Genomic DNA, 20,718 nt, shown 5'->3' on the forward strand with positions numbered 1-20,718 from the left:
CAGCGTTGTTGGGGTCTTGAGTTGATGTAGGGCCTGCTGCAATGTCGTCCAAGTCTTCATACTCGTCCGTGTCGCGCGATGAAGAATAAGAACTGGCCACCAAGAAAGGAACCTTGACCTTAGTTGACCGGGTTTGACTTAGTGAGGTGATGTCACTAGACATGCAACCACCATCTATGATGCCATTTGTGAAAAACAACAACATAACCAAAACATTGTAACATGTCGAATGACGAATAAACATCAAAGCATAAAAGGAATAAAGCAAATCAACAAAACACATGGGAACATAAACACAAAAGAGAACAAGAAAAATAGCGACATGCAACGAGGACGTACACTGGCAACCATCCCATGCGACACATATACAACACTGTTATTCTGCCGTTGTTTTTGGCAACGGTTGTTTTGCACGCTTGCACCCATAAATAAAATGGCAAGACAAGGTCAACTGAGCATCGAGGGAAGAGAATAGGGGCCAAGTCGAATGATGAGCGATTTAGGATGCACCCACCCTATAAATAAGGCGCAAGGCAACGCCATCCCATGAGCCGACGCCCCTCGATGAAGCCTACAAGTTCACAAGGGCACCCTATACATGAACATAGATGCCGCGACCCATCAGAAGATACAATTCGAGCTTGTGCTAGTACCACCCAGAAGCCACCCTTTAACACGCCGGCCATGCCTACTACCGGCGCATGCAAGCACGATCGCACCACCACCATCGGCGACACGAGGGCCCACAACTAGCTTACCAAGGGCATGCATGACAGCTTTCCAGGTGATGGGACCATCGACCGCTCCATGTACAACTGCTAGGACGTGGTGGGACCATCGGCCGCTCCACCTACAAGGCTACAACTGCTAGGACGTGGCAGTACAACTAGGGCTTAGAGGGGCCACACGTATCGACACGAGAGCAAATCTAGCAGATTCAGCAAAGCGACAACCTCCAAAACAGTTTTGGAGCACGCTCCGTAGTTTACGCCGTCGCTTTGTCATTAATGATGGCTAGCTTTACCGATGGAAACCGCTTGAGCGAGTGGTACAGACGTCATCAACATTAATTGAGGAAGGAAGACGGGGCTGAAGCGGCCCTCCCGCCACCGCGGTTGGTTTTGGATTACCGTTCAAAACACCCGCGTCAACTCCAAATATGGAGGCCAGGCTACAACCCAGTTCTTGAGGCACACTCCATGATCATGGGGTTGAGACGGATTTATCGGATCTACTGAAATGTGTTTTTTCATCCATAATTTTTACATGTTGATAAAGTATCATGAAATTAGGACCATGTTGCGAAACATATCAAAAGTTGATCTCACAGGTCGGCAGATGGATGGGGTTGGAGCTGGTGATGAAATTTGGACCGTTTTGCCAAACATATCAAAAGTTGATCTCACACGGCACTACGGCAGAGGTGGCGAGAGGAGCCAACCAAGTTGCTCACACAAACACACACGCGTGGGTTTTGGGCAGCGCACACCAACTCTAATCGGGCTGGCTTAGCCCAACACGGCCACGCCTCTCTCCTCCTCTCCCCTTCCCACCTCTCGCTCTCTCCCTCCCCCCGCACGCGGCGCACGCTCCTCCCGTCCCGATCCCCCCTCTGCCGCCGCCGTCGCCGGCCGATTCCGGCCAGCTCCGGCGCCACCCCGCGCCGCGGCTCACCGGCCCGGCTCCCCCTCGTCCCGCTCCACCGATTCGCCGCCTCCGCCCCGGCCCCCCGCCCCCGCGCGCGCCCCCGAGGCAAACCCTAGCTCGCCGGCGCGGCGGTGCGGTGACCGTCTTCCGCTCCTCCTCCCGAGCCCCGGCGCCCCTGCCTCGGCTCCTCGGTGCGGGCTTCCTCGGCTACGACTCCTTCCGGTCCCACTGCGGTGGCGGTGGTCGTTCCCACTTCGTCTGTCTCGGTAATCCCTCGGTTCTTCCTCCGCCTTCTTGCTCTCGAGCTATGGGTGACACGGCCAGCGAGCCGTGGCTGATTGTCGGGCCGTTGCTTGGCTACTAGTCCCATGGCCGTCGAATGGTTGCCCAATTCCTGGGCTAGCGTGTTTGTATTACTGCTGGCTGTGGTTTTCTATTAATGACATGGTCCTCTGGCCTCCATTTCTAGGCGTTCCCTAGAGTCTCTGGTTGTAAGTAATGGTTGTGCCCATGGTTATTGTTAGCTACTGATGCCATGTGTTACTGGGTTCCCAGAGCTTCCAATTGTACTTTTATTCTGTGGTTAGCTATAGATCATGGAGAGCTGTCTTACTGTAGTTTCTTTGTTAGCTATTGTACTTCTATGCTTCTGTTCTATGGTTTCCAATGGTAGCTAAATTTCTACTTAATGGGATTGGCTACTATGGTTTAGTTGTAACGTGCTGGGTGGTCATTATCCATCGCCTAGACTAGTCAGTGCGCTCCATGGATGGATGGATTGGATGAAAAAACTTAGTACTCCCTCCGTTCACAAATAAAAGATGTTTTTGGATATTTCAATATGGACCACTGCCTCCGTCCGGGATTTTTGGTCCGCTGAGCAACGGAAGCATGTCCGTTAATTGTACGCCGTGTGATATTTCCTGTGCACAATTAATGGCGCCTCCAGCTATCCCATTGGCCGGGCACGAGCCACGCTGCCGTGATCCACACGTGGGAAAGGACGCCTGCATGCGTGCAGGAGGCCAGCCACTTATGTCCAAAAGGGTATCCAGCCAATTATGGTTAAACACATGCATGTAGCAACATAAATCAGTGCACTTAATTACTGCCTAAAACGTGTGCATGCAGTTGCCTTGGTACTGGTGTTTCGGTCAGCCGGACCAAAAAACCCAAATGGAGGTAGTAGTACATACGGACTGATATGAGTGAACAAACACACTTAAATGTGTCTATTCAGTAGAAAGTTAGAACGTCTTCTGATAGTGAACGGAGGGAGTAGTTCCTTCTTCCTAGTTAGCGTGCTGTTTGAATTTCCCCAAAAATTGCAGGCAGGTGCTTCGAATTGTGGAAGGTTTCCTCCTCATTCTCCTTTCCTTAGAGAGGCATATGTTCTTTACCTATACCAAAAATCAACCAACTTCCTTTGAACAGCAGCTGATTCTCGACTGTCATTATTATTATTATTAGATACTACTGCTGCTGTTTGGGAATAGACCTTTATCGTCTTAAATTGTTTATTATTACTACCACACAAGGAATAGCTCGTTGCTCACTCTGATATTGTGCATACAGAACGATAAGCTCACACTCTTCTGGAGCTGGAAAATAGCCGGGAAGTCTGTGCGAGACAGGATCAACCTTTTGCGTGCAGTATTTTAAGCGCCTTGATGCTACCCCCAATGGTGCAGGTATATAGCTCTTACAAGTTATATTGGTGAATTCTTTAATTACATCCATGGCAGTCGAGCAGAATTAACATCAGCATAATCTGTAAATCAATACGGAGGATTAGCTAGCATGGAGTGAAACAATAGTAGTGTCTGCTTAGTTCTTACCATGCATGGAATCACTTATGTTTAGTTTATTTTCAAAATAGACTAAATATGGTTGTAAACCATTGATTAGGTGATCAGATGACGATTTAAGTATTTTGTTACTATCCAATATACTACTGATGTCTTGGATGCTGCACGTTTAAATATTCGTAGAGATTGATGGAGGCTGTTGCTAATTGTCATGGCATGCTTTGTATTGTCTATGTTATGATTAATACCTGCGCTACTTCTGTTGACCACCCTACTTTATGTATTTCAGGGCAATTAGGAACTCTGAAGGTGAATCTCTGACTAAATAGGATTTAGTCCGACATTACTGCAGGGAGATAAGAGCAGGACGCACAATGCCTGAGGATTTCTTTACTCTGACTGAGATGAAGGATGGCATTTCAACTACGGCAAGAATAGCAGAGCTGGTTTCTGAGATCCAAAAGCTGAGAGATGCTGCTGATTTTAGTACATCTGACTTCATAAGGCAGTGTTCAACAGCTGCAAAAACACTTGGATCTACCAACAATGAAGAATGTCTTCAGCATTTTGTTCAGCTAAATGGTATTGGTTATCTCAATCAGTGGCTTCAGGATGCTCAAAACTGCAGCAAGGAAGTCAGCAGTTCAGCAGAAGGTTTGATAAATGCAATATTAACTGCATTGGAGCGGCTGCCAGTTGATGATATACATAAAGCTCCTTGTGGTTTAATTCCCACTGTTCATCAGCTACTTTCTCATGAAAATACAGAGATCAGTCAAAAGGCAAGATTACTTTGCCAGAAATGGAGCAGTGCACCAAATTGTGGGAAAAATGACCGACAAATAGATGCAAAAGAAGCATACCAGGCTGCTGATCTTAAGCCCCCAGAAGCTAGCCATGAAACGGAAAACAGTAAACACGACGGAGCAAATGAAGCTGCAACTGCAGAAGCTAAATCGAACCATGATACGTTAACTTCCTCAGGTGTTCCTTTGCAGGATCTGTCCCTTATCAATAATAACACAGACATGACAAAGCAGCCTCCAATGCCAGCATCCCCAAATTCCTCAGATGGGCATGAGGTTTTAGTGCAGGTGAACTCCTCAGTTTCATCTCTTGCATCTCAGGGCGGCCTACCGAATGCGTCTGTTACCGAGGAGACTTCTTCCTCCAATGACGTAGGTTTAGTCACCAATTGCAAGTTGTCAGATACTCTCAACCTAAAGAGTGACACTGGGCATGTTACTCAAGTAATATGTTCGACCATAGATGCCAAGTCTCTTGAGAATGTCAACTCAGAGAACTCATTTGACAGTATCAAAATTGATTTGGGGGACCAAAATGTTTCAAGTAGCTTGGATATCAAAAAAGGCAATTCCTTTGCAGCAGGTCAGTCGTGCTCTGATAATAATGCAACTGAAGCTTTGAACCATCTTGCAAATGCAAGCGGTAGTTTGCAATATTCGTCGGAGGACAGCATGGGCAAAGAAGAAGGGCCCACATCATCATCAGGTACAGATGATAAAGACACTGGCAGTGAATTTTGGTTGACGAGATCTGCGAAGAGCTTTGGGGATTCCTCAAAGGCAGCAGAGACAAAGTTGAATGCAGTAAAGGGAGATAAGTCACCATCATCGACAGAGTATGATGATACTGATGCACTAGAAGTAGCGCGTCTCGTTGCAATTGAGGTAGAGCGGGAAGTAATTGACTACAGGGGAGATTATTGCAGTTCCCCTGATATTAGTTCCGAAAATGTAGATAGTCCTCATGTGGAAGCAATGCAGCACACTGAACCCCCTGTTCATGAATCAAATGACAATAAATCCTCCACTACGGTGGTGGATTCAGGAAATTCCTCGTCTCTTAAGGAGGATGGTGTGGGCATCACAGATGACAGCGGTCCTATTAATGGTAGAAAGAACACACAGGGTGTGGATATGGTAGACTTTGATCTTAATGCAAATCAGTACCATGAGGAAACCGATTATCATCCAAAGTCCAGTGCTAATAATTCTGTAAATTTATCAACTCCTATAGCTGTGGCTGCTTCCAGAGGCTCACTTGTATTTCCAGCTCGCCTCCAATTCGAAGGTGCACTGGGGTGGAAAGGCTCTGCTGCAACCAGTGCTTTTCGGCCAGCTTCTGTCCCGCGTACTCCTGACAGAGAGAAGTCAATGTCAGCCTCTTCACAGAAAACAAGAAATGTGATGTTTGACTTGAATGTAGATGAAAGTGAAAATACTATTGCTGGTGAGTCACTTTCAACAGCCTTCTGGCTTCGTTCTTCTGACATAGCTCCCAAGGATATCTCTGGAGCTGATGGTGCTAGTACAGGGCTTGAACTTGACCTTAATAACCCATGTGAAGAGGAGGAAGCTGCTACCACCTCACTTGATGTACCATCATTCTGGAGTCATCAACAATGTCATGGCAGATGGAGCCAGCCCTCCTCCTCTCCATCTTCAAGGCAACCTACTGCAAAGAACTTTGACTTGAATGACAATGTATCCTTCTTTGATGCCTCTTCCCGAGGCAAGGGGGAGTCCTATGTCAAGACTTCCACGAACAATACATCAGACCATTCTGAAGTCATGATTATGGGCAAGAGAGTCACACTTGGACAGAAAGAGCACCGCAGCCCAAACCAGTATAACTTTCTGGGGCCAAGTATGGAATCTAGTCTGCCCGTGAGGTCAACGCAGTCATATGCACACACGCCTCCTGATTTCAGTGTTTTCGGCTATCCTTCTCAGCCTGCTGCCATGTCTTTGCCTCCTCCTCTCTATGCACCTGGAGGTGCTCCTTACATGGTTGATGCTAGGGGTGCAGCAGTGGTGCCTCCATTGTCGGGCCTAGGTGTTGGCATGTCTCATCCATCTTTCACCAGCAGAACAATTCAACCTGTGCCTAGTGAATTTGGCTACATGAATGCAAGCATGGATTTCAACTATGCTCTCTCATCTGAAGGCACACGAAGGGAAGCTGGCGGCTATTGGCCTGTGCCATTCCAAGGTCACACCGTCTTTCTCGATGAACGTATGAGAAGTACATCACAAGGTGGCAGCTCTGGTACTGGGTTGGTATCAAAACGGAAAGAACCTGACTCAGGTTGGGATATCTACCCCCGGCACTGAGCGTCCAATGTTAGTTGCAGTTGTATTTCTTCGGTTAATTCAATGTTCGATCTGCCTGGGGCCTTGCACAATCTGGAAGAAGTTCCGCACATGAAAATGGAAGATGCGTGAAACTGAATATGTTTCAGCTATGAGTGGTTTTCAGACACGCAGGCTTCTGGATATCATTGCTTTGGTACAACATGTAGATTTAGTTCCCGTGAGCACAACTTCTTTTTGTTAACCTAATATAGCCAAAGCTGAATTGTGTACATCATTGTTATCTTGAAAGTTATAATTAATGGATGAAATAAACTATTTTATGCTGTGTTTTTTCTTTAGTTCTATATTCAGTTGTATATAGTGGTTCTCTTTTGACATATTTTTTGTATTTATCGTGCTACTAGCATAGCATATGCTCTTTTTTTGCTATAACTTTCCTTGTCTTCACTCATATATTTGTTTCTTTGCATGATGGAACAATTTAGTATCTTTTATGAGTTGTTCACATGGTTTACTCTCCACATTTTAGCTGCCTATTGCTCATAGATCATGCATTTAACTTGAAAAGACCAAACTGGTGGCAGAACTTGTAATTTCCTATGAAGGAGCCAGCTGCAACTTTGTCGGGGAAAGAATCAACTAAACCCTTGAGATCAGGTCAGCAATAATAACCTTTCAAAAATATTTTTCCTGTATTGATCAACTAGACTACGCATATGTACAATCCCTGTTTGATATGTACTGTACAAAATATCAAAACGATGAGCGAAATTGCCCCCCACCTATGTATTCCAGATTTTTGATCAAATGCACACTTAAACAAATGAGAAGATAAGTTTAACACAAATAATATGCATATAATGAAGTTTATACATCCTTGATTTTTGGAAAGACGAACCTAATTTTAAACCTTTCAGAATAGTTGTCGACTACCCTGAAAACCTCCTCTGAATTGGTTCAGTAGTTCAACCAGCCAACCGTGTTTGATTAACTTTTTTAGTCAAAGCAAAGTGATCCGCTGTGTATGGAGGATGTTTTACATAACAATTAGACACTATCTGCCCTCTGCTAATTAACATAATCTTTGTTGGGCATGATAACTAGATGATTACCTTCTTGGCCCTTAAATTTAATTGAAAGACTATTGTTCTGTATGAACTGCGCTTCTTGTCTTCTTTATTTCTAATTCCTTTGTGTGAAAATATCTCTACCATTCTATTCTACTCATAGGACATGCACTCCTGACCATTTTTACAAGAAACTGACAAAGTTCGGTAATTCCGGTCATGTAAATCCTTAAGAAGAAAAAAAGTGAGTGTACTGCTTAAGTAAGTTGGCTCTCTTGAAAAATACACACAACGAACATATAGGATACTAAGTACAAAGTAACTCTAAAATTACTAAGAAATAAAAGAAAATAACTGAAATGCCACTAATGCTACCAAATTTCATCAAGGCTGTGAAAACAATTTATTTTCAAGTGGCCATCTACACCACCAGCCCACCAAGTGATTCTGATACTTGCACTTCCCAAATGTCATTAAAATGTTTTTTCTTTGGTTGTTTTACTGCTGCCTTCTGTCTAAAGGTAATCTACAGGGCCCTTGTGAGCCATTTGCAAATCATAATACTGCCATTGTTAATTTGTTATACTAACTATTGTTTATAAAGCCGGTAAGGCGACCTAAGGCGAGCACCAACTGCTTTGACACCTAAGCCCTTAAAGCGGGCATAATGTCAAGGCGCTGCCAGGGCACCTTGCCGCCTAAGCGTCCAAGGCAGGACTCCTTATATACAGTGATACTAACAATAGAAGCAACTTGTATGGACGTATCTGATACCAACAAATAACAATGGAAGCAACTTGCATGGACGGGCCAGAGAAGATGTCATCAAACAGAGGATGATGTTTCATTTCGAGATAGATTATTTAAAACTATCCATATTCATCAAACATAGTAGGAACTTTGACTTTCATGAGGTAAACTGAGATTGGATCTAAAGATCTGCTGACCAAAAGTGGATAATGGAATAAAATGCATAACGACTTTCTGACCTGATGAAATTGTTATAGGAGAGTATCACATTTGGACCTTTGATCACTATAACACTATTCTCTAGCAGCTGTCATTTCTTGAACCTCCTCTTTTGGGTTTGCTACTATGCAGCGTTATTTTGCGCAAAAGAAAAAAGATCTTGAAGCACTATACCAAATAGCATTGAGGTGTTTTTTTCCCCTTTGATTCCTGTAGTCACGTTTCAATATACAAGTGACTGGCTTCTGTTGTAGCACTTAGCACTCATGCACTGCCATGTTGCTTTTTTGATCCGTAATTTTCTCGTAGTGTTAGCAATTGGCTGGATGTCCATGCCTTAACCATTCATGATCTTATTCCCTGCAGGTTTGATAGATAGTTTGCCTGTTACTCCAAAGACCTTGAACATATTATCTAAAGAACTCCCTGTTTGTGGAAAGCTTGCTGTATCTTGTATCATTATCTCAAGCAGGCCCTCAGTTTACACAAGTGAGTTTAATCGCTGCCCTCTTTTGCTGTCATTCTGTTGTCTTTCCTTCAGCTAATACTCCCTCATAATTTGTGTTAATTCCTGCAATTATGTAATCAAAAGCTCTTTGCTTCTCTGATGCTCTGTCTATTTTGAAAATGGGAAATGGCAAGAAGATATTCAGGCACTTTCAGAAAAACCTTATGTCTGTAAACCAGCTTCATCATTTGCCTTCAAGGGCCATGGGACTCGGAAGTTTACTCTTTGTTTGATTTTTTGTGTGAAGTTGATTCTTCTTTGTAGACCATCTCCCTTCTCTTTAGAAAAGTAGACCATGTTTTTGGGTAATTATCCAAGGGAACAAAATACTGTGTCCTTGAGAAACCAACTTTGAATTTACGGCAACTTATGCTTGGCTTCTTTCGTTTTGTGTTTGAATATGTTCTTAGGAGGAAATAGCATTTTCTTTTCTTCTAATATGTGGGGCTTGCATACACAGATACTCTAGAGATTATCTTGAAACTGGAAACCTCAATGCGTTCCCCGACTCGGCTTTATCATATTCCACATTGGTATTCCACACAGAATCCGTATGTGTTAATTTTGTGCTCGACTCTGGTGGGCATGCTGGTCCAGTGCAACACAAGCCAGCCTTGTATAACTTCTGTAGTCAATGCAAACTGATCCGTTGTGTAGGGATGCTTTTTTTTTCTCTTTTACATAGCAATTAGATGATGTGCATGCCCTTTGCTAGTTAACATAATATTGGACAAACCACTGTTTTCTACGAATCGCTCTTTCTGTTTTCCTTATTTCTGGTTTGCTGGGTGCGGAAATCTCTCTACCGCTCTATTTTCTCGTCAAAAGGACATTTATGTGTACACGATTAAGAGCATGAACATTCCATACGTTCCTTTTTTCAGATATGGTCAGTTTTACAACGCAGTGGAAACATTCGAGGTTACTGCAGATCATGGGAGCATGCTGGATCCGTTTATATATGTCATCTGAACCCCGGTGTCCTGTGACACTTCGTGCAATAAAGATCAAAGACAGAGAAGTCTGGTAAAGATCGAGTCTGAGCTGAGGTGTCATCATCTGAACTGGATGGACGCAGCCTCGCAGAGCATCTTGGAAGTTGGAACCTAGAAGAAGACCGACCTGAAGCTTAACGAGAACTGTACTTGATCAGCATTCAGCAGCATGATGATTAGTTGCAGAATCCCGTCCTGACCAGAGTCTTGCTGCAGGAACTTTACCTGCAAGAAATTCGAAGGGTGCATGCACTCCTGAGACAGCTTCACGCCGAGGCAAGAAATTGCTTGGACATTCAGATCGGTAACAATTGTAGCATTAGCGATGGAGAGATGTATGGTACAGCCGAGGCATGTAGGCCCCGAAGGAAACATTGATCAACGTAGCATTTAGAAGTATATCTTCTTTTTTTGAGACAGGAAGAGGCATATATAGAGCAAAGCATCTGGCATAGTACTAGTAGTAGAGATTGCAGAGCAAAGCATCTGTGTTTTGCCTCTAAGAAGTTGTGTCATGGCTCCACAAAGAGGAGTAGCATTCTAGTACGTACCGAGATTCGACGAAATTAGATGTATAACTGGAAACGTTACTTGGAAGTTGTAACTGAAAACAGAGGATGATATGTATTCTGCCTAGCTTGGGGTTGTTCATCCAATCATAGCAACCCCTAACTCTGACGGCGTCGTGTCGAGCGTGCCAACCAGCAGTCCATGATAAGTTGATGTACAATGATGATCACGGTACATGTCAGGCGCTGTTCGGCTGCTTGTCAAGAGCTTCCATCTGAACAAAAATAGAAAATTCCAAAAGCTTCCAGGGTGAGCAGCAGCACTTATGAGCAATTAGCGAAGAGATATCCAAGTGAAGTACTAACTGATCAAGATGTACAAGCACAAAAACAATCTTAAAAAGTTAGTGTAATTAGCAAATGAAAAATCATCACATTTTCACTAACGCACTAGGTTGTATGCTATTTTGCTTTTGTGTTCATATAGATGAGTTAATAACTTGATATGGTCCTGCACCAATCATTCTATGAGCATAATTGGTTTGGTGCCAAAAATTGGCATATGCCAATGTTTTGCATTATGGCAAATATTGGCTACTAATTGGTTGGTTATCGAGTTGCCTTGCCTATCTCATATAAAGTTGCCAACATTTGGCAAGTCTTGGTATTGCCAACAATTTTTAGCCAAATATTGGCAACAGACAAGCATGCTCTATATTGTTTGTCTTCTATTTTTGGGAAAAAAAAGTTCAACTATAATGTAGGCACAATGTTGCTCGAACCGACCAAGTGATAATATCTCAACTGGTTAGCCATCCTTTTTCCTATAGCTAGCAGTCAAGTCCACATTTCTTTTTACATGTTTTCTAAGAAGTGGTGGTCTGTTCTGTTGGAGTAGGCTGAGAGGCCCAAGTGCGGCCCAGTTGTGCAGCGGCCCGTTATCCTTCCACCATTGGAAGCGGGCAGTTCTCGCTGCTCTGTGAAGCCAGCCTAACGATGTGCCTGCCAACATTACGGCCCGTGAGGCCCAGCTTTCGCACAGGCCCCAGCGGTCCACTACCAACTTGGAACGGGCGGGCCAGCAGGAGCACGACCGGACCAGGCCCACAGCGCTACGGCAACATCCACACCACCCTAAAGCTCCCGCTCGGGTTACAAGCTCATGCTACTGAACTCGGCGTTGCTTCCTGCGGAGCGTGCTATTTAAGCTGGTCGCTCGCTCTCTCGGTAGGCGAGGTGGGACTAAACGAAACGAGGGGGAGCGCTGCGCCCTGCCGGTGGAGTGAATATGTGGCGATCTGCGTGGGCCTTTGTTTCTCAAGCTTTTACAAACAACGCCGTGCAGATAAGATCGCTGCGAGACCTCACGTATTTCGCTGTGCCAGTTTTCGAAAAAAAAAACCGTATTACACTGTGCCTGATCTCAAAATAAATAAAAAATAAAATCGCTGTGGATGGACCAAATAGGTGTACTGCAGCCTCGAAGCCGCACCATTCACCGTCTTACAAAGACCAATCATTTTCGATGCAAAAAAAAAGACCAATCATTATACGAGCAAATAGTTTTTTTATATACTCCTGACTCCATCAACTACGAGTTCATACAAACAAAATTATTTCAGAGTTCATATGGGCATATGGCACATCCCTAAAATATTGAGAAACTTGAATTTCTAAAAAGAAAGAAGTGCACATTTCAACCCCAAATTCACACCCTTGTTTAATTTATTACTCTCCCCCGCAAAAAAAAGTTTAATTTATATTACTCTAAACTTCAAAACCTGTCAGCACACCCCTAAACTCTTGATACCACTTCTCGCAGAAAAAAAACTCTGGATACCATGTATTTACCAAATTGACTTCGTCACAAGGCGGTTTTGGTATGACGTGACCTTTCCATTGGTTATTGTTTATTGACCTGCGTCATCCAGTCTCGTATGTCATGTAAACATCAGGTACTAATACATAGCTACTCTTTCTTCAAGGGGTGAATTACGAAAACTTCAAAATGACAAAGATTCTTCCCGATCTAAACTAAACAAGCAATTATGGTTTGATACTTTTATTACATTCCTACGGCTGCCTTCAGAAAAGTATACTTTTACTCGTTTCTTTTAGACTTTATTTTTGTAATCGCTGTAGTCAGCTCATGTATCTCTACTATGTACAATTTGCTACTATAAATATATCATGGTATTGATTGTAAAAAAAACCAATGAGCGCCTGGTGCCCCTCCGTGGGTGTCCTGCCCCTTCTTCGGGGCCCTCCTCATGCCATCTTGCTCATGGTGGCCACTGCGACAACAACGACGACGACGGAGGTGCTGCCGACTAGCCTGACATGGCCTATGAGGTCACCATCAAGTATTGGGTAGTTAAGTTTTTCTTTAATTCAACGGACGTCCGGTTTTATCTAAAAATTATCCATGTTTCAATAAAAAGTTATCCATGAATGCGGCAACCCTCCGAAATACGACTTCCATGCAGGCATCACCATGGGCGAGGCCCGTGCCCACTACACGAACATCGTGCTGGAGGAGCGGGAGGTCGCGTTCCTGTAGGTGCAGGCCAACCAGGCCTGCAACCTCCGCCTCCTCGATGAGCACTGGCGTGCGAAGGAGATACTCGCCGCCGGCACGACCATTGAGCCAGATGTGTATGTGGCCAAGCAAGAGGCGCTGGTCGACTTCTATCGCACCGCCCATGAAATCCGCCTCGACCGCAGGCAGTACCGCCAGTATCAGGCAGATTTAGAGGTCGCTTACAAGGAGATGGACGAGGTGGAGGATGAGGTGTTCGGCAAGAGCGAGGATGAGGAGGGCATCGTCAGCTCCGCCACGACCACGCCCTGCCGCCACGACCACAAAGTCGGCACATCCACGAGCGCCGCCGGCAACTAGGAAGAGTAGCGCATGGAAGGTCGCCTGCGCTTTTATCTCATGAAGGCCAGCACTCATCCTCTCTCATGGAAGCCAAGCTTGGTGGCCTCAACATCATCGACGGATTAGCCACTTGGCGGTGACATGGAGGCGGATAGCTTTAGTTCTCGGCGCTCATGGCTATGGAAGAGGCAAGAAGCTTTATTTTTAGGCTAGGTTTCAAGTCCAGTCTAATTGAAATATGTCAATATAATGAATTTGCTCCAGTTTAGATGAAAATCATCTAGTTTATGCAAAAAACATCCAAATATGAATGAATGTTGTCCGGTGCGTTCAAATATGCATCAATTTTGTTCATTTTCGTTAAAATTCTTTCAAAATGTAACCAGACATATGCAGATAACTTCTGATGGCCCTTTCCCACATCTGTGTCCAGGAACTCGACCCCTATTCGCAGACAAATGCGGTTTCCGGTTTGGGGTCGACGATGAATGCCCTTAGAGCATCTACAGCCGAACTTGGCAAATCCGGCCCCTGTAACTCCGCGGACGCGCCCAAGCACGCCCGCGGACGCATCTAGACGACCCCTCATATCTCATGCCCGACATCCACATATCTCAAATCGGGACTCTCAAATTCATGCATGTCCATCATACACGCTAATGTCGCAAGTAAATAAGAAATGTTTGTACTGAAAATACATAGTTCTTACATAAAATTATTTTAAGTGCACAACTCAAACATAGTTGTCGGATTACGGGGTCCGCAAACCCTTGAAAGGTTCGAACTCTGGGGTGCGTGCAGAGATCTCAACCTATCCAGCCTGCCTACTCGCAATCCTCCTAAGCCTAGCGCGTTGGGATCAAATAGACAAAGAGACACAACCATTTATCCTGGTTCGGGCCACCTTGCAGTGTAATACCCTACTCCAGTGTTTTGGTGGATTGCCTCGAAGGGCTGAGGATGAACTAGTACGGTGGATGAACTGGCCTCAGGAGGTGAGGCGTTCTTGAGCTCAAGAGAGATGGCAAGGTGGTCGGGTGAGAATGGATCCGATCCCCCCTCCTGGTGGTGGCTAAGTCCTATTTATAGTGGCCTTGGTCCTCTTCCCAAATGTTGGCAGGAAGGGATCCCATAACGGCCAGATTTGAAAGGGGATAAGTGGTACATCCTATTCTGACTAAAGTGGTCTTCGCCTGTGAAAAGCCTCTGGTCGTGACGCTGCGGTGGGCTCGGTGATGACCTCCTTCCCGCCGTCCTGGCGGTCTTGGTCTTGTTGCACCAGAATGGAAACCTTTGGCTAATTCCTCGGGACTCCGCGCCTGCGGCTTGCCTTCCTTGCATCGAAGAGGAAACTGGCGCTCTGCACCTGCTGGCGCCCGCCTGGACTTGGTCATCATGGCTCACGTCAGCTGAGCCTCGTGAGGTGCACCTCACGTAGAACTCTCCGCCTCTCGGGAGCCAGCCTGAGGAGGCCGATTCCCTCGGGGGTCTTGGTGTCGTCCGCCTCGCGAGGGTCTTGATTCGTTGATGCTGAAGCTGCGCCATACCAGGCCGTTGATGGAGCCATGCAGTGGGCCGCAGGCAGGCAAGTCTGGATTCCCCTATATCCAGAATGCCGATAGTAGCCCCCGGGCCCAAGGCGCGCTCGGACTTGGCTTCCAGGCAAAGCCAAAGGGCAAGTGCGGAGCGCCACGGGCCCTAACTGCCTGCGGCCTTGATGACACGTGGTGATTGACGGGACATGGGCGTCTTCACTTCCCCATGCTGCCTTGGCAACTGTTCGACTTGACGGGATGATGCGGCATGTAGAAGATTATCATGGCGCGAGGTCGTGGAGGCTGGCGGTTGGTCTTCTCAGCTATAAATGAGGGAGAGGGGCAGAGCCCCCTCGTTCATCTCTCCTTTGTCTTCTTGTCGCCCGTTTCTTCTCCTTCTCCACCTTGCTCCCATGGCACCACCGAGGAGGTTTTCAACGGCCGAGAAGGGGAAGGCTTCCAAGGAGGGACCAGCTTCTCTGCCTCCCAAGAGAGGCCGCAACCGTCCCCATAAGCACCCCGCGACCCCCGCAGTGGCCCCCAGGAGGCGCGGGCACGCATCCCCTAGGGCCAGCATTTCTATTGGTGCCCGTGATGGTACCTCTTCTCACGGCGGGGGCCACAGGCTTCGGAGCAGCCCCATGACAAAGGGAGGGGCGCCGTGATCGTGTGCCCTCCTTGACTGCGCTTGTCCTCGCTGGATGTGCTCCCCGAGTTTGTGGTGTGGTCGGAGAGCCCGACCAGCACCTCGCTCCAGCTTTCGCTCTTCTTCTCCGGCGAGCTTCCATCCTCGGGGCTTGATGGTCTCTGGCTGCAGGCTGACGGTTGCTGCAGCAGGGCTTCGTGTGTCGGGACTGAGGTCGCCGCTCAGGTGGCGTGCTCCTGACCCACGGCTGGCAGACGTTTGCCCGCACGCGAGGCCTGAGCGGAAGGTGCACCCTCCACTTCAAGTACGATGGCCTGGCGACCCTCTACGTGAGGGTGTTCAGGGAGGACGGCCGTCGCATGGGTGCTGCCTGGAAGACGGCAACGATGACGAGGGTGACGAGGGTGAGCCTGGCCTTGGTCGTGTGCGCTCCTCTTCTCGCAACGACAGCTCTTCCTCGGATGAGAGCTTGAGCAGCGGTGGCTACGACCGACCTCCACGCCGTCGCGCTCGGGTCGAGGACGGCGGCAGGTCATCCCGCCATAGCGCTCCAGTGAAGCTGGAGAGGAGCCCGGCGTGAGCCCAGGATCGCCAAGCTTGGACTCAAGGCCGGCCACGGCCCCAGGTCGCCCATGGGGGAACTGGTGGAGCGCCGGGACACCTTGAGGCCCTGGCGCCGGGTTCGTACGCCCTCGGGTCCTCTTTGTTTAGCCTTCCTTTCTCCTGTAATCCAAAAAAGATAGTGTACCCCATTGGGGTGTGTAATGAACTATGGAAATTATGCCCCTTATGCTATGCTTGCTATCTTAATGCTGTGCTGTAATGTTTGCGCTCCGAGTAGACAAGGACAGGAAAACTTAGCTTGATATGCGTGCAGTAGCTTTCCGCCTCGCGAGGACTTGGCTTCTGGCGCCCGACGAGGCCCCCTTTCCGGGGACCTGGAGGTCACAGACCTCTGGAGGTGCCTTGGGGTCTCAGGAGCCGCCGCGGAACCGCTGCAGGGCTATTTTTAAAGGAAAAGGAAACCTGACGAGCACCTCATTCCTCCTGATGCGAGCCCCTTGTCATAGATTAGCTCTGACTTAATGCACCGCATCGTGCTGCCGGGGGGCACGGATATGAGGGGTGCTGGTGCCTGTGAGCTTGATCGAGGGCTCCTCGCGAGGATAAGGCCGAAGCACCAGGGCAGCGGGGTTCGGCGTGGTGTGCGCGCACGAGGGAAGGCCCAAGGTGCACACACACCTGCCTAGCCCCCACGCACGAGGCGCGTGAGGGAGAGTGATGGGTAGCTGCCACCTCTTTTCTGCCCCTAGGCTAAAAGTAAACGAGCAGGAGGAGAAGAAATCGACTTGGCGAACCAAAACAGGAAACACCAACTCCATTGAAAGATTACTAAAAGACTGGAAGCAACTTTGGAAAGCAAACGAACAGCCGCATCTGGCACCTAATCTAGTCTTCTCACCAGCGCAGAGCTAAGTGCTGCCACTATGACATGGGAGGGAGCCCCGTGAGGCCCCAGGGCGGCTCTCAGGAGACTCCGGGGCGTGTACAACCCCACTCATTATTACGTGAGAGTGTCATGAGTGGAGACCTTCACAGACCGGAGCCTTGCTTCACAGGCCGGAGCCTTTCTTCGTAGGTGTTGGATATTCCAGGCATTCTAGATGGGGACCCCGTCCTGTGTCTCCAGGCGCGCGGCGCCAGGCCTGGAGACACGGGCAATCCTAAACTGGCTCTCCCACATGGGAAAGAGATTGTGGAGCCCTTCCCTGGAGAGCACCCGCCTTAGGACAAGGTCGCCCACCTCTAACATGCTGGAGCGGGCGCTGCTATAGTGGTACTGCTGCAGCGCCTGCTGGTACCTTGCCGCCCGGAGCAAGGCTTGACGGTGACATTCCTCCCCCATCACGAGATCCATCCCCCACGTGGCGTCCTGACGTGCCTCGTCAAATGCCAGGACCAGCGTGGAGCGATGCTTGACCTCGTGTGGGAGAACCGCTTCTTCTCCATAGGCGAGGAAGAACGGCGTCTCTCCTGTTGGCTTGGTTGCGGTGGTGCGGATGGACCACATCATGGACTGGAGCTCGTCGAGCCAGCCCCTGCCGCAGGTCTCGAGCTTCTTCTTGAAGGTTTTTGTCTTTATGCCCCTCAGGACCTCGGCATTGGCACGCTCGGCTTGGCCATTACTCCTGGGGTGTGCCACTGAGGCGTAGCATATCTGCGTTCCAAGGTTAGCATAATATGTTTTGAAAAGATTGCTAGTGAATTTCGAGCCGTTGTCGGTGATGATGCGGTTAGGAAACCCAAACCGGCTCACGATGCCGTTGATGAACTTGACGACTGATCCAACAGGGATGGTGCGAACAACTTCTACCTCCGCCCATTTGGTGAATTTGTCGATGGCGACGTAGAGGTAGCGATAGCCCCCTGGCGCTCGAGGGAACGACCCCAAGATATCCAGCCCCCAAACCGCGAACGGCCATGTGAGCCAACCCCTGCCGCAGGTCTCGAGCTTCTTCTTGAAGGTTTTTGTCTTTATGCCCCTCAGGACCTCGGCATTGGCACGCTCAACTTGGCCATTACTCATGAGGTGTGCCACTGAGGCGTAGCATATCTGCGTTCCAAGGTTAGCACAATATGTTTTGAAAAGATTGCTAATGAATTTCGAGCCGTTGTCGGTGATGATGCGGTTAGGAAACCCAAACCGGCTCACGATGCTGTTGATGAGCTTGACGGCTGATCCAACAGGGATGGCGCGAACAACTTCTACCTCCGCCCATTTGGTGAATTTGTCGATGGCGACGTAGAGGTAGCGATAGCCCCCTGGCGCTCGAGGGAATGACCCCAAGATATCCAGCCCCCAAACCGCGAACGGCCATGTGAGCAAGATTTTCTGGAGGCCCTATGCAGGCTGGTGAATTTGCTTGGTGTGGAACTGGCATGCTTTCCAGGAATGCACCAGCTCTGTGGCGTTGTTGAGCGCAGTGGGCCAGTAGAAACCGCTGCAAAACTCCTTGCCCACCAGAGTGCGTGACGAGGAATGATGCCCGCAGTCTCTACCATGTATGTCCGCTAGGAGCTCAAGTCCCTACTCCCTGGAGATGCATCACAACGAAATGTCATTGGGCCTTTTGCGGTATAACTCACAATCATGGATGCAGTACGTGGTGGCCTGACGAGCCACACGCTCGACATCCTCCTCCTTCTCTGGCAGGATCCCCTAAAGCAGGTACGCCTTGAACTCCTCTGTCCAGCACCCTTCCCGAGGCTCGAGCGCAAGCGGCAGGCGGGCCCCTGAGGGATGGCTGCATGCTGGGGCACTAGTCACCGGTGCCTGAGGTAGATCCTCCTGAGGCGGTGCTGGAGTCATGGTGTGGGGAGCCGTAGATGGCTTGAAGAGCCGCTCCTCAAACACTCTCGACTCCTGGGGGAGCCTTCGGGAGGCTCTCTTGGCGATATCGTCTGCCTCCTTGTTCGTTCCTCGCAGCACGTGCTGTAGTTCCAAGCCCAAGAACCGCTTCTCCATCTTGCGTACTTCTTCTAGGTATGCTTACATGTGCTCGTCCTTGGGTGTGTACTCCTTGTTGGAGAAGTTGACAAGGAGCTGGGAATCGCCCTTGATGGTGAGGCGCTTCACCCCCAGCGCTGCCGCGACCCTGAGACCGGTGAGCAAGCCCTCAAATTCCGTGATGTTGTTGGAGACCTTCTCGCCCTTCTAGAAACAAAGTTGTACCGCGTAGTAGAGCTTGTCCTTGGCGGGTGAGATGAGGACGGCCCCTGCTCCTGCGCCTTGTCGTGCGAACGCTCTGTCAAAGTACATGATCCACCCATCTGGCTCCTCGTCCCTAGGTAAGAGGGAGAAGTCCTCTCTCAGCCCGTGGTCAGGGATGCCAGTCCACTCGGCCACGAAGTCAGCGAGGGCCGCACCCTTGATGACCATGATGGTGCTGAACTCGAGATGGAATTCCTGAAGCTCGATGTTCCATTCTGCAACCCACCCGGCGGCATTCAGGCTCCGGAGCACCCTCTCTAGCGGGTATGTTGGAACGACTTTGATTTGTGGCCTTGGAAGGAGTGGCGCAGCTTTCGAGAGGCGACGAGGAGCGCGAGCAAGAGTTTTTGAGGCATGGGGTAACGTGCCCGCGCCTCCCTCAGCACTGTGCTGACGAAGTAGACAGGGTGCTCGATGAGGGGAGAGGCATTCGTGGAGTCTTGTTCTTCTTGAGGACGCAAGCCTTAGGCGATCTCGCAAGGACCGTCCTCAGGAGCCCTCCCCCCAGCTGAGGGGTCAATCACGGCCTCAGGAGGAATGTCGGCCGCTGGTTCGGCCGAGGCCCCGGGTGCATTGTCCTGAGGATGCTACGCTTTTCTTGGTGGTTGAGCGCCTGCCAAGGGCCCTTGGATGGGCGCTCCTTCCTTAGCGCCACCAGGGCGGCACTGGCTGAGTGAGGGGTCACTACCAAGTAGAGCACCAAGGGCTCAAGAGGGCGCGGTGCCACCATCACTGGTGGACTGGTCAGGTATCTCTTGAGGTCTTGGAAGGATGCGTCTGCCTCAGGGGTCCATTCGAATGGCTCCTTCTTTTTCATCAGGTTGAAGAATGGGAGGGCGCGCTCCCCCAACTTGGAGATGAAGTGCCCCAACGAGGTTATGCAGCCCGCCAGCTTCTGCATCTCCTTCAGGGTCTGCGGGGGGTTCATGTCTTCTATTGACTTGACCTTCTCTGGATTGTCCTCGATCCCTCTGTGTGACACTAGGAAGCCCAACAGCTTGCCAGAGGGGACCCCAAATACACACTTCTCAGGATTGAGTCGTAGGTCCACCTTGCGCAAGTTGGCAAACATCTCCTCCAGATCTGCCATCAGGGTCCCAACCTCCCGAGACTTCACTACTATGTCATCAACATTGGCCTCCTCGTTTCTCTCGAGCTGCATGCCCAGGGCGATATGCATCAGCCACTAGAAGGTAGCCCCAGCATTGCGCAGCCCAAAGGGCATGAAGGTGTAGCAGTACACTCCGCAGGGGGTCAGGAAC

General features: G+C 48.8%; 2 protein-coding genes across 2 annotated transcripts; both read left to right on the plus strand.

Moving 5' to 3' along the window:
- Positions 1 to 1,573: 1,573 nt before the first annotated feature.
- LOC119341728 lies at positions 1,574 to 6,908 on the plus strand. The gene is made up of 3 exons (XM_037613587.1): positions 1,574 to 1,913; positions 3,223 to 3,338; positions 3,745 to 6,908. Exon 3 carries the CDS (start codon positions 3,830 to 3,832, stop codon positions 6,590 to 6,592), a length of 2,763 nt encoding a protein of 920 aa, XP_037469484.1. The 5' UTR covers positions 1,574 to 1,913; positions 3,223 to 3,338; positions 3,745 to 3,829; the 3' UTR covers positions 6,593 to 6,908.
- A 135-nt stretch (positions 6,909 to 7,043) lies between these two features.
- On the plus strand, positions 7,044 to 10,749 carry LOC119341729. The gene is made up of 3 exons (XM_037613588.1): positions 7,044 to 7,231; positions 8,977 to 9,099; positions 10,003 to 10,749. Exons 1-3 carry the CDS (start codon positions 7,174 to 7,176, stop codon positions 10,146 to 10,148), a joined length of 327 nt encoding a protein of 108 aa, XP_037469485.1. The 5' UTR covers positions 7,044 to 7,173; the 3' UTR covers positions 10,149 to 10,749.
- Positions 10,750 to 20,718: the final 9,969 nt, after the last annotated feature.

Source organism: Triticum dicoccoides, chromosome 7B, assembly GCF_002162155.2.
Source record: "Triticum dicoccoides isolate Atlit2015 ecotype Zavitan chromosome 7B, WEW_v2.0, whole genome shotgun sequence".
Lineage (NCBI taxonomy): Eukaryota > Viridiplantae > Streptophyta > Magnoliopsida > Poales > Poaceae > Triticum > Triticum dicoccoides.

Bases quoted from the DNA above. Each gene is read 5' to 3' on its own strand.
- LOC119341728 (XM_037613587.1), top strand. From the start codon at position 3,830: ATGCCTGAGGATTTCTTTACTCTGACTGAGATGAAGGATGGCATTTCA.
- LOC119341729 (XM_037613588.1), top strand. From the start codon at position 7,174: ATGAAGGAGCCAGCTGCAACTTTGTCGGGGAAAGAATCAACTAAACCC. The intron at 7,232-8,976 runs GTCAGCAATAAT...TATTCCCTGCAG, and splicing joins AACTAAACCCTTGAGATCAG to GTTTGATAGATAGTTTGCCT. The intron at 9,100-10,002 runs GTGAGTTTAATC...TCCTTTTTTCAG, and splicing joins CAGGCCCTCAGTTTACACAA to ATATGGTCAGTTTTACAACG.